At 37.6% G+C, this 12,197-nt stretch overlaps 1 protein-coding gene across 3 annotated transcripts in view; it reads left to right on the top strand.

Annotated features, from left to right (window-relative positions):
* Nucleotides 1-12,197, top strand: part of Gpcpd1 (glycerophosphocholine phosphodiesterase 1) — a 44,642-nt gene that overhangs the window by 18,426 nt on the left and 14,019 nt on the right. For all 3 annotated transcript variants that reach the window (XM_032904267.1, XM_032904268.1, XM_032904269.1), the window contains 6 exons: nt 1,568-1,609; nt 3,923-4,046; nt 7,266-7,503; nt 8,792-8,954; nt 9,249-9,381; nt 10,584-10,638. In XM_032904267.1, coding sequence (XP_032760158.1) covers nt 1,568-1,609; nt 3,923-4,046; nt 7,266-7,503; nt 8,792-8,954; nt 9,249-9,381; nt 10,584-10,638 — 755 coding nt within the window. The remainder of the gene's footprint in view (nt 1-1,567; nt 1,610-3,922; nt 4,047-7,265; nt 7,504-8,791; nt 8,955-9,248; nt 9,382-10,583; nt 10,639-12,197) is intronic.

The raw sequence follows: 12,197 nt of genomic DNA, 5'->3' as shown, positions 1-12,197 counted from the left end.
TAATGTGCTGCACAGGGACATGATGCACTGTCAGTGCTCTAGAGCTCACTTAGCGTTTCAGTGTGTACAGCCTTTCTCTATAAACCATTAGAATTGCTTGTCTATTTTTGTTTGGGGGTTTAAGATTATTAGACTTATTTCAATCTAGAGTTGGAAGGTAATAACATTCGAGGAGTCATGGCTTCATTAGATTTCTTGTTCAAGTTTAGAGAACATTTTAAGAAATAATTGACCCAAAACAATCTCTTAAGTTATGCTAATAACCCTATTTGTTTTTTAAATACTAGTAAAATGAATTTACATTTCTTATAGTTGACATATTCCTCTAATTCATTTAAATTCCCTTTTGCTGTTCTGTTATTTATATCAGAAGTCTTTTTGTTTTGTCTTGTTTTTACTTTTTTTGATACTTTAATTTTATTATTTTTAATTTTTTTTTAGATATATTTCTTTACTTACATTTCAAATGTTATTCCCCTTCTGTGACAAGAATGACATTTCTCTTCTTTTTTGGCTAACTTTTCTATGCTGAAAATAGATCTTGAAACCCATTTTACATACATGAAACTACTCACTTGTATTTGTGAATTGGATTAGTCTAAGTGCATATTTTAGTTACTACAGAAAAACAAAATTGTGGGTTTTGTAGTTTAGGAATTGGTGGGAGTTTCTGCTTTGCCCTCCTTAAAGAACACATTTTGCTTATAGATGTCTCATTCCATCTTCCTTAGGGTTTTCTTATTATATGTTTTAATATATTTTTGATAGTTTTTATATCAGCATCTTTAGAATTAAAATAGTCTTATTGAAGGTCAGAGCAAATTAGGTATTTTAAACAGTATGCATTTGGATGCATCTTGAAATTAAATATATTTTGGCGTTGAGAAGTGGAATGATTTTCTGTTCTTGGAGAAATTATGTCCTGCTTTGGGGGAAGGTGATGTAAACAAAGACAGTGTGCAGTCTGCTGGACAATCTTTAGGAGACACCCCATTTGTTTTGACAGATATTTCAGACTTCTTAATGCTGGGATGAACACTAAGGAAACATATCGTGATTTACTAGGCATAGCTTTGCATCTTTTTTTCATGATCTTGAAATGGTGAGGGGCTGTGCTAGTGCTCACTCTTGGTGGGTTTCCACAGCTCTCTGTGCACAGTTTATGCTGTTTATAATGCTTTTGGCTGGCTGTGAGATTGTTGGGCTTTGAGGAAATCCACACTTTAGCCAAGTTCCAGAAGTGCACCACCTAATAAGCATTTGAATTGTGCATCTCTTGTCCAGCAGCAGCTGGTTAGGCTCATGTATGGTGTGCTGAGCTTCCTCTCAATCCTCTATGGCACCTTCAGGACCTTCCATGTAAGCAGTCACTCAGGTCTGTAGGACCAACACTGCCCGCTAGTCTCCTGAGAGGAAATACCTTATGTAGAGCTACAGTGAACATGCTTATTCACTTTAGGTTGCCTTATGTAATAGACGTATCATTTTAAGCAGTATTTAAATTCTCAATTCATTCTGTACACATCGTAAGTTTTTAACTAGGCTTTTTATTTTCCTTGAATTCTAGAAAACGAAATCATTATTGACGATGGACAATTTGGAATCCACAGTAAGTGAGACTGAATTTTTGGAAACATTTAATATGCTTAACATTTTAACATCTCTTTGAAAAAATGTAATACAATGAGATAACACAGTTTGTTGAAAATCAGAGACAAGTATATTTTGTTAAATCATAAATAGTTTCAAACTTATTTATAGTTTGGTCATTTCAGATTTTTGAGTTTACATAATTATAAAGACATATACCTGATAAAGGAGGTGGATATGCTAGTCATTCTGATTTGATCACACATGGTGTACATGTTTTGAATTAATGGTATTTTACCAATAACTAGCTACAAATATTTTTTAAAAATTAAAATTATATATAATTAGTATGAAAATCTTAGCATACTCTTTCTTTAACACTATTATGTTGAAATATAGTGGCTCTAAACATATAAAGAGCTAAATATTTGTAAGCTAAATTTGTATATTTTGTATGTTTAAATAATGTGTTTACAATAAATCTAGATAGCCAGAATATTCTAGTAATTCTGGCTGTCTCTTCAATGAAAACTAATTTTTAGTTAAGTTCAAAATTCTTTATCTTCAATTATATTTAAAATGTATACCTTTCTGCTCTGGTAAGTACTTTATCCTCAGATTTCAGACACCCTCCAGTGGTCAGATGTCTCTCAGTTCATTAGACTGCTCCCTTGTCTGCTCCTGGGTGCTGTACATGGGAGTCAGAAGTGGGACAGGAGTAGAAGTGCCCTAGGTCTGACTCTGAACCAGAGTTGCTGTTGATGAGTGTGCTTTCTTGGCAAGAATGTCTTGTCGAGCATTTATGATATGCATTAAACACAGAGACAGTGTATATGCAATGGCAGTAAACCTTGTATTTACAAAGATAACATGGTTTGTTTGGTTTTTTTTAGACTTTAGTTTTAATTTTTTGAAACCTTTCACTGTGTAGCCTTGGCTGTGTTACTGCCACTCCAGTTAAGATTATTTCATTTTTTTTTCTTTTTTTCGGAGCTGGGGACTGAACCCAGGGCCTTGCACTTGCTAGGCAAGCGCTCTACCACTGAGCTAAATCCCCAACCCCAGATTATTTCATTTTTAATTGTATGTATGTTTGCATCTGAGAGCAGGTGTTCTCAGAGGCCAGAAAGGGGTATCCTTCTCAGGTATAATGCACAACATGTTATCTGTCATGTTAACTACTTTTTATGTTTAAAAATTATAGCATTTCTGGCTACAGAAAGATAGAGATGATCTTCACTTCCCTTGTCGTATTAAATTAGCTTTCGTTAGTAAGCATTTCCTTGATCTTATCTACTTTCTAAATATTTGAAAATCAATCATTTGTAAGACATCTTAAGATATACCTCAGGAGCAAAGCTTTTTTTTTTTTTTAAAGCACTTGTGTTATTTATGAAAATGTATTAGCTAAGCAGTGTTAACAGCATATTACTATACCAGTTTGGTTCTTCTCATTTCTCAAATCTTCAATACTGGTCTTATACTTAATTTTAGTTGGATATCTTATGAAGTTTTGCAAGTTCCCTTCCTCCCTCTTTCCTTCTCTCCCCCTCTCCCTCTCCTTTTCTCCCCCCCCTGTGTGTGTGTGTGTGTGTGTGTGTGTGTGTGTGTGTGTGTGTGTGTGTGTGTGTGTGTGTGTGTGTGTGTGTGTGTTTAGGCCAAGCTGGTCTCAACTCTAATTCAGAGATCCCCCTACCTCTGCTTCCTGAGTGCTGGAATGGAAAGTTTTCTATGCTGCCCAGGGAAAATTTATTTTTATCTGTTTGACACAATGTCTCCTAGTTTGTTGCTTTCGCTGACTTGGAACTAATAGAGACCCCAATGCTTCTGTATCCTGAGTCCTGGGATCTAAGTTGTATACTACCATGCCTGGCCTGTTTAAAATTTATTGTGAATTAATTGGTTTCGCTTACATGTATGTCTGTGTGAGGGTGTCAAACATCTGGAACTGAGGGTTACAGACAGTTGTGAGCTGCCATGTGGGTGCTGGAAATTTAACCCGGATCCTCTAGAAGGGCAGCCAGTTCTCTTAACCAAAGAGGCATCGCTCCAACCCCAGTGGCAATTCTTATAGACTTTCTTAATTTACCTGAGTCCCTATAGCAGTCATTTAGCTTGGTTTCTCTAACTTCAAATGAAAGTTCTTTTTCAGTGATACATTTAAGATTACCTTTAATTAGAGCAACACAGTTATTTTTAATGTCTAATGTTACATAGTAACAGTACTGAAATGAATGTGAACTAAAGTTCTTAATATGCATATCTTAATATGTATAACCAGACTGCTTAAAAATATGTAATTATATATAATCCCTCCTATTTATCCTGCCAGATGGTGTTGAAACACTGGATTCTGGATGGCTTACCTGTCAGACTGAAATAAGACTGCGTCTGCATTTTTCTGAGAAACCTCCTGTTTCAATTACCAAGAAAAAGTTCAAAAAATCTAGATTTAGGTATGACCATGTGATTGTTTTACTTAAACCATTGCCTTTTGCTATTACTGTAGGTTTCTGACTTACGTGGTTTAAGTTATAGGGATCTAGGATAATGAACTGTTGGCCTTCCTCAGATTGCTACTGTTACACATTTGTATTTGCCTTTCAAAACAAGTGCTTTCTAGGCCTATGTATTTTTGTAATTTAAATAAAATTAAACTTTCATAACTGTAGGGATTGCTTTCAAATTGATTTCAGAACTGATTTGTTGTAAGAGAAAAATGGCATAAACAGAAACTGCTGGAATTGGCCGTTAGAGTCAAAACTGTTAGGACAATGAAAATAGAAATCATCCTGGGAGCTTCAGACTATTGTGCTTTCCACCCTTTCTTTCCTCCCTCTTCCTCTTCCACTTCCAGTTCCTTTCAACTCTTTTGTTTCCTTCTCTTCCCCTGTTTGAGGGATAGATGAAAAAGTTTTACAACAGTAGCCAAATTAGTTTTTCTGTAATATCATTGAACATAAATCTGATTAAGGGATCCTTAAGATGTAGCCTGACTTTATTCAACATTTAATCATGTGGTTTTTGTGAATCAAGTTTTGCTATGTAACTTTTGATACTGTAACTGGTACAATGTCAAAACTGAGTAGAAAGGTTCATTTATCAGTAATGAGAGATCTTGAGGTTACCTTTTTTAATATAAATTTATAATGATATTCTATAAATCTTTGTATTTACCTAAATATATTATAATGTACATCCCAATCACAGGTAAGGAAAGTGGGTAGCCCTTTAAGCCCTTTGTATTAGCTATTGTGATAGAATGTAGTATGAGCGCCTTGACTATTTTGTATTTCGACCTTACTGTGTGTCTGTAGTAGTGAGTACTGAGATTATAGGCATACACTACTCTGCACAGGTTAGTGACTTGCCTCATTGCTCATTGCAGACTTTAGTTGGCTCACTAGTACTTTTTTCCTTGCTTTTTTTTGAATGCAAAATCAGTACTGATTCTTGCCAGTGGATGGTGGCACACAGCTTTAATCCCAGCACTCTGGAGGCAGAGGCAGGTGGATTTCTGTGAGTTCAAGGCCAGCCTACAGAGTGAATTCCCAGGACATGCAGGACTACACCGAGAAACCTTGTGTCAAAAAACAGCAAAACTGAATCTTAATGCTATTCTTGTTTATATAGAAATCACTTTGAGGGTTTTGAATATTTTAAATGCCATCCGACTCACTGTGAAATATTTTCTTATAACTCTGTAGTTAAACTCTACAAGAGTGCATATCTAGACAGTCTGGGCCATCATTTTTACCCAAATTTGTATTAGTCAGTAAACTTACCCCCATGAATTAGAAAACAGATGTGTCTGTAAGGGCCTCAGAACTTGCCCCCATGAATTAGAAAACAGATGTGTCTGTAAGGGCCTCAGAACTTTATCCCCATGAATTAGAAAACAGATGTGTCTGTAAGGGCCTCAGAACTTGCAAAGCTTGGTGTAGCTTTTGCATTTCAATGTAGCAGTGAGCACGCATCTCAGTAGTACCAGTTTGTAAAGATACTTTTCTTGTTTCTTTCTGATTGACTCATTCATAGGTGAAAAACAACTTTGCTATCTTTGTAGTGGACTACAGCATTATAAAACTGTCTGAAGAGATCCTTTTTTTATCTTTTCCATCACAGACCTCTTTCTTTGCCCCCTCTTTAACTCTTTTAAGCATTTCTCTTGTCTGCTTGTTTCTGTACATTTCCGGTATCCCCTGGTTTATACCTCTAGCTAGTTAATACTTGTCTAGAACAATTCCTAAGAATTTGCTCTCTGAGAGGAGATGCTGGTTTTTATTGGAGTTATCGATGGATTCTGTAATGCAGTATCGGAACAATATTATTAATAGAGTAGTAATCTGCATATTTAGCCTGTCAAGGAGACCTCAATTATATGGCTTGCAGAAGTGGTTAGTATGGGGACTTATACAGTGAGAGCAGTCTACACTAATAAAGTCTTGTTATTTGTAAGTCAGTTTCCATTTAAATCTAGAATGCTACTAGCATGGCCGAGGCCCCAGGTTCAATTCTCAAAAAGTAAAAGCAAATATAGGATAACTTTTTTTAAATGTTACTTTCTACAAAACTTGTTCTCTACATTGGCAGTACTTCATTTCATTAATCTCTATTAATTGATGGAAGAAATATTTCAGACAGACCTTAGTGCTCTTTTTGGCAATAAAAGTATCTACAATTATTGCCTCTCTGACTAGTCTTTGTGTCCCTGTAGATTGGGAAATTGGTCTTTGTTTTTATTGCTATGAGGCTTATTAATAGATTCTTGGTTGGTCTATTTGATTAGAAAAGTAGTTACATATACATATATAAAGCAGATAGTACTATCCATGCATAGAACCCCAAGTCCTGTCTCCTGCCCAGCACTAGGGAGGCTGAGACAATGGCATTACTGTGCATTTGAGTAGAGCCTGGGTTCCATACCTAGTACGAGGCCACCATAGTATGGAACCCTATCTCACACAAATGAGCAAAACAAAAAGTTCATATTATGCTAGTAATATTTTTCTTTAGCACTTACAAAAAAAAAAAGATTCATTATAAGTACACTGTAGCTGTCTTCCAACACACCAGAAGAGGACATCACAACTATTACAGATGGTTGTGAGACACCATGTGGTTTCTGGGATTTGAACTCAGGACCTCTGGAAGAACAATCAGTGTTCTTAACTGCTGAGCCATCTCTCCAGCCCTAGCAGTTACTTTTTAAAGGTATCTGGATTACCACTGTGGAAAAGAGGAAAGTGGAAAGTGTTTAGTTTAAACCTCCAGTTCTAATGTACATTTAAAATGCATTGCTAGGGTTGGGGATTTAGCTCAGTGGTAGAGCGCTTGCCTAGGGAAGCGCAAGGCCCTGGGTTCGGTCCCCAGCTCCGAAAAAAAAAAAAAAAAAAAAAAAAAAAAAAAAGCAAAAATGCTTAGGCTTGGTTTGTGCCTGTGAGATGAATTCATCTACCAGATCATCTGTCTAAAATGAGATCTCACAGAAGAGTTCCTGTTGTTTGAAGGCTAAGAAATTTAGAACTAGCTATAGTTGGCAGTGTAGTAAGTAAACTTACAATGTGGATATTCTTTGTCTCATTTTTGTTACTTAAGAATACTTTCAACTTACATTTATGTACATTCTGTGAGTTATTCTTACTAGACTTCATTATTTTCTCTTGTCAATACAGGGTAAAGCTTACACTAGAGGGTCTGGAGGAAGATGATGACGACGAGGATAAGGCATCTCCCACTGTTCTTCACAAGATGTCCAATAGCCTGGAGATATCCTTAATAAGTGACAATGAGTTCAAGTGCAGGCACTCACAGCCAGAATGTGGGTATGGCTTGCAGCCTGACCGCTGGACAGAGTACAGCATACAGACAATGGAGCCGGACAACCTTGAACTCATCTTTGACTTTTTTGAGGTGAGTAGTGATAACAGCAAGAGATCAGACAAAGAATTCAGGCTCTATTCATACTTACTTTTTTGTATATGGTTAGATTTTAGGACAGTTTGAGTAGAATTATATTATCAGGACAAGATGTGTATGCATCTTCCAAAGACCTTGTCAGAAATTGATTAAAGAGGGTCAGGTAGCTGTGTACCCATTGATGGAAAATGTGACTCTCTTTCATGGGGGAAGTCTGTTTTTTCTCTTAATGAGGACTTTGTAGCCCTTCCACGTTGGCCTTGAATGTTGTTAAGGATGGCCTTGATTAAAGATAGGCATGGCCTCTGTGCCCAGTTTCTATGGTGTTGCAAATGGGAGCAGGACTTCATGCATGCTTGACAAGCATTGCCCTTGAGCTGCACCCTCAGCTTGAACTGTATCTTTATTATTCAATTCACTGTTTTGGTAACTTTATTTTATAACTTAATATAAATGTTTAACAGCACATTAATATATTTTATTTTATGTTTATGTTCACATGGCGTGAGTGTGCATTGGTGAGGCTTGCATGCCATGTGCTCCTGTTGAGGCCAGAGGACACTTAGAGATTTGGTCCCTTCTGTATGTAGGTTGCTGTTTAACCCAGCTTTCTAGATGTGCTGATTGGTTTTTTTGTCATTCCTTGACATTCCTGCGAAGAGGGCATCCATTAGATTAGTCTTTTTCTGATGGAGGTGAGGAGTCTCGTTTGTTTTGCCACTGGACTTGAGTTGTTTTTTTTTTTTTTTTTTTTTTTTTTTTTTTCGGGCTGGGGATTGAACCAGGACCTTTGCGTTTAGGCAGCCACCACTGAGCCAAATCCCCAATCCTGAGTGTTGTTTTTCAAGTGGCTCAGTTTCTAGTGGAAATGTGGGGCAGCCCATTGTTGCCTCCTGGAACCAGCTCCTGGGAGTCTGAACTCCTCATCTGGCCTCCACAGACACTGTACTCCTATGTGTGCGCATGTACACACAGACACACACACACACACACGCACGCACGTACGCACGCACGCACGCACGCAACGCACGCACGCACGCACTCTTTCATTTAATAACTAAATCTATCTTTTTCATAGTTTGATGCATGGCTCAGTGCTGCTAAGCCTGATGGACATAGTACACTCCCTGGCACTCACATGATAGAGACTCAACTTTGACCTTTGTCCTCTGACCTCTACATGTGGCATTTGCATGCCAAACATCCTCATTCTCCCCAACACAAAAAGTTTTTAAAATGTAAATAAAAATTCAGGGTATTCTTTTTTTTTTTTTTTTTTTAGGAAGATCTCAGTGAGCATGTAGTCCAGGGTGATGTTCTTCCTGGACATGTGGGCACAGCATGCCTCCTGTCATCTACCATTGCTGAGAGTGAGAGAAGCGCTGGAATCCTTACTCTTCCCATCATGAGCAGAAGTTCCAGAAAAACTATAGGCAAAGTCAGAGGTAAGTTGGGGAGAAGCAGATAGGCTCTTGCAACTAAACTAAGATTATTCCAAAATTTTTATTAGTTTAAATAGTATTTGTGAATGATAATTTATCTTTATTTCGTGATTTAATAGTATAACACTTGGAGAAGGAGCACAGTTATTGAATTTTCTGCACTTACTCAGAATCAATTTTATTTTGATCCTTTTCTGTTTGATAGTTTAACAAGACTGGTTAAGTACTTTTCAGATTCCCTTTGAGCTTATAGTGGTCTTTTTAATCATGCCCCCTCCTGCTCTTTTCCTATGGAAGTTGATTTTATCATCATCAAGCCATTACCAGGATATAGTTGTTCTATGCAGTCTTCATTCTCCAAGTATTGGAAACCAAGAATACCACTGGATGTTGGACATCGTGGTGCAGGGAACTCAACAACAACTGCCAAGTAAGTTGCACATTAGGATACCACTACTATTCAGTAGCCCAAGCTTGGGAAAGTTTTACCTGCTAAATGTCAGTGCCATAAAATTAAATGTGATGAGAGAAAGGAATTACTATTTCAATAGAAACAAGTCATTCCTGAGATGATAATGTTCAGTCTTGCTGATACACTGACTGCATAAGGAAAAAGACATTACAAATGGAAAGCCAGGAGGGAGATTTCAACACAGAAAGCTTTTTGGCCTTTGTTATCACTCTTGTTACTCTTGCAAGCTGCTCTGTCTGGATCTGTTTCCTCACCTATGGAAGGCTTGATCAAGATTCTTCTCCTCATAGCCATGGTTTCATGAAAGTGTAAGTCCAAGGAGAAGAGTTAAGTGTAGACTTTATCAGACAGAAATGCCAGCCTAATAAAGTTGTGTTTTCCTCCCAGTTTTGTAAACCTGTCAGCGTTGAATTGCTCTAGGCTTTCTATTATAAAATTTAATCCGATTTAAAAAATAGTGTGTGTGTGTGTGTGTGTGTGTGTGTGTGTGTGTGTGTGTGTATGCATGCATTCATGTGTGCGCAATGCTCATGAAATATTAAGGATGCCAGATCACCTAGAACCGGGGCTACAGGTTGTGAGCCATCCAGTGTGTATGCTAGGTGGTGACTCCTGTCCTCTAGAATAGCAAGTGCTCTTAACCAATAAGTCACATCTCCAGCCCCCATAGCATTCTGGCATCACAGTGGTTACACATACCTTTAATCCCAGCACTTGGGATGAAGAGGCAAGTGGAACTTGGTGAGTTCAAGCCAGCCTGGTCTACAGAGCGAGTTCCAGGATAGCCAAGGCCGTCCCTTACTCCTTATACTAACTATACTTACTACTTATACTTCATATTTATTTATACCAGATGTGAAACGAGAAACTAAACAAAATAAAGTGATTCTGAAGTTGCTTTGGGACTTGTGGTTGTCATTATGACCTCATAGGTCTCCAAACCAAGTCAGCTTACATTTAAGTAAGAAGCACTTTCAAGTTCCATGTTAATAACTTATCTCCTTATGTGTGTGCATGCGTGGGTGTTTGGTATGTATATATGCCCATGTGCTAGTATGCAGGTATGGGGCTATAGGATAATATATGATAATGGGACGCCACTCTCCACACTGGGTCCCTCACTTTCTTTAGTCCTTGATGACTGTATTTCTTTATTTCAGGCTGGCTAAAGTACAGGAAAATACTATTGCTTCTTTAAGAAATGCTGCCAGCCATGTAAGTATCCTTTTTTAAACAGCTGGATTGCTGAGATCGAGACAGGGGTCTCTTCCAGTTTCTGCTGACAGATAAAACTATCCTGAAGATGTTTCTAAGTGAAATATCTACTGACAGATAAAACTATCCTGAAGATGTTTCTAAGTGAAATATCTTAGGGTGTTTGTGTTTAGATTTGTGATGAAGATTTATACGTAAATAACAGAATAATATGGAACCTTTAAAAATATTTTATGTGTATGAGTGTTTTGCTGTGTGTGTGCACCGTTTGTGTGTCTGGTTTCCTTAGGCCAGAAGGTATACAGCTGGAGTCCATTGAGTGCCATCATGTGGGTTCTGGGAACTAAACCCAGATATTTTGAAAGAGCAAAAATGAATAAGAGCTGTAAACACCCCTGCCCCCTGGCACCAAAACACACACACATAACCACAACCCTTTTTTTTTTTTTTTTTGAGACTAGGTTTACCTGTCTTAAATAGAAGAAGGTGGCTGGCCTTGAATTTTGGCTCCCTGCTTCTGTTTCTCAAGTGCTATTATTACAAGCATGAGCCACCATGTCCCTTCCTTTATTTTTGAGATAAAATGCTTGGTTTTTACTTTAAAAATAATGCTAATAGAATATAGTGATTTTATGTAACACTTCATTGCATTTTTTTTATTGCTGGGTTTGAGGTGAGTTTCAAGCACTGTGTGGAGGTCAGAGGACCACTTGTGGGAATTGGTACCCCCCTCCCATCATGTGAGTCTTGGAGATGGAACTCAGGTCGTGCCAATACCCACTGAACTGTCATATGGTTGCCTCTATATATCTAAAGAATGTATCAATACATGTATGAAGTACCATGATGAAATGCATTATTCTGTACTCTTTAAAAAAGTAAACTTTATGTTAAAATTTCTCTTTATCCAGTCATGAACTGTTACAGTTCATTTTTTGTTGTCCCCCAGAGAGACTCAGGCTCTACCCTTAAACTGGGAGGCAGGATGAGAGGCCAGCTTATTTTTTTTTTTCTTCCCATGGTTTTTCACAGTGCTTTTCACTTCCCAAAGAAATAGAAACTTAATCCCAGCAGGGGCAGGTTGGATCTCTGACTTCATGGCCAGATATGGCTGCACAGTGAGATCCTGTATCAAAAAAATTAGTATATAATTTTTTATTTGAAAGGATATACGAATCCAGGTGTATATTGGACCATAGTTCATAATTTGGAACTGGTTTTAGTTTATTGTTAACTAAGCAGCATTTTATCTCTTGGTAAAGTTTTCTTTCAGAGGGGTGATTATGTAAAATAAGACATTTTAACTAGGAAAATGACTTCATGTGCAGGTGGAACTACGAGGAAATGATGTAGTTCCCTTTTTTGAAAGAATTTTAATATGTATGTGGGTCTGAGTGTGTGTGCGCCATTGGTACAAGCACCATATGCATGCCTCATCTGCTGAGACCAGAGGAGAGCATCTGATCCCATGGGGACTGGAATTGTAGATGGTTCTAAGTGACCTGACTTGTGAGCTGGGAACTGAACCTGGACCCTCCACAAGAGCAGCAAGTACTCCT

The sequence above is a fragment of the Rattus rattus genome, chromosome 5 (assembly GCF_011064425.1).
Source record: "Rattus rattus isolate New Zealand chromosome 5, Rrattus_CSIRO_v1, whole genome shotgun sequence".
NCBI classification, from domain to species: Eukaryota; Metazoa; Chordata; class Mammalia; order Rodentia; family Muridae; genus Rattus; species Rattus rattus.
This window is presented reverse-complemented; position numbering and strand designations above follow the sequence as displayed.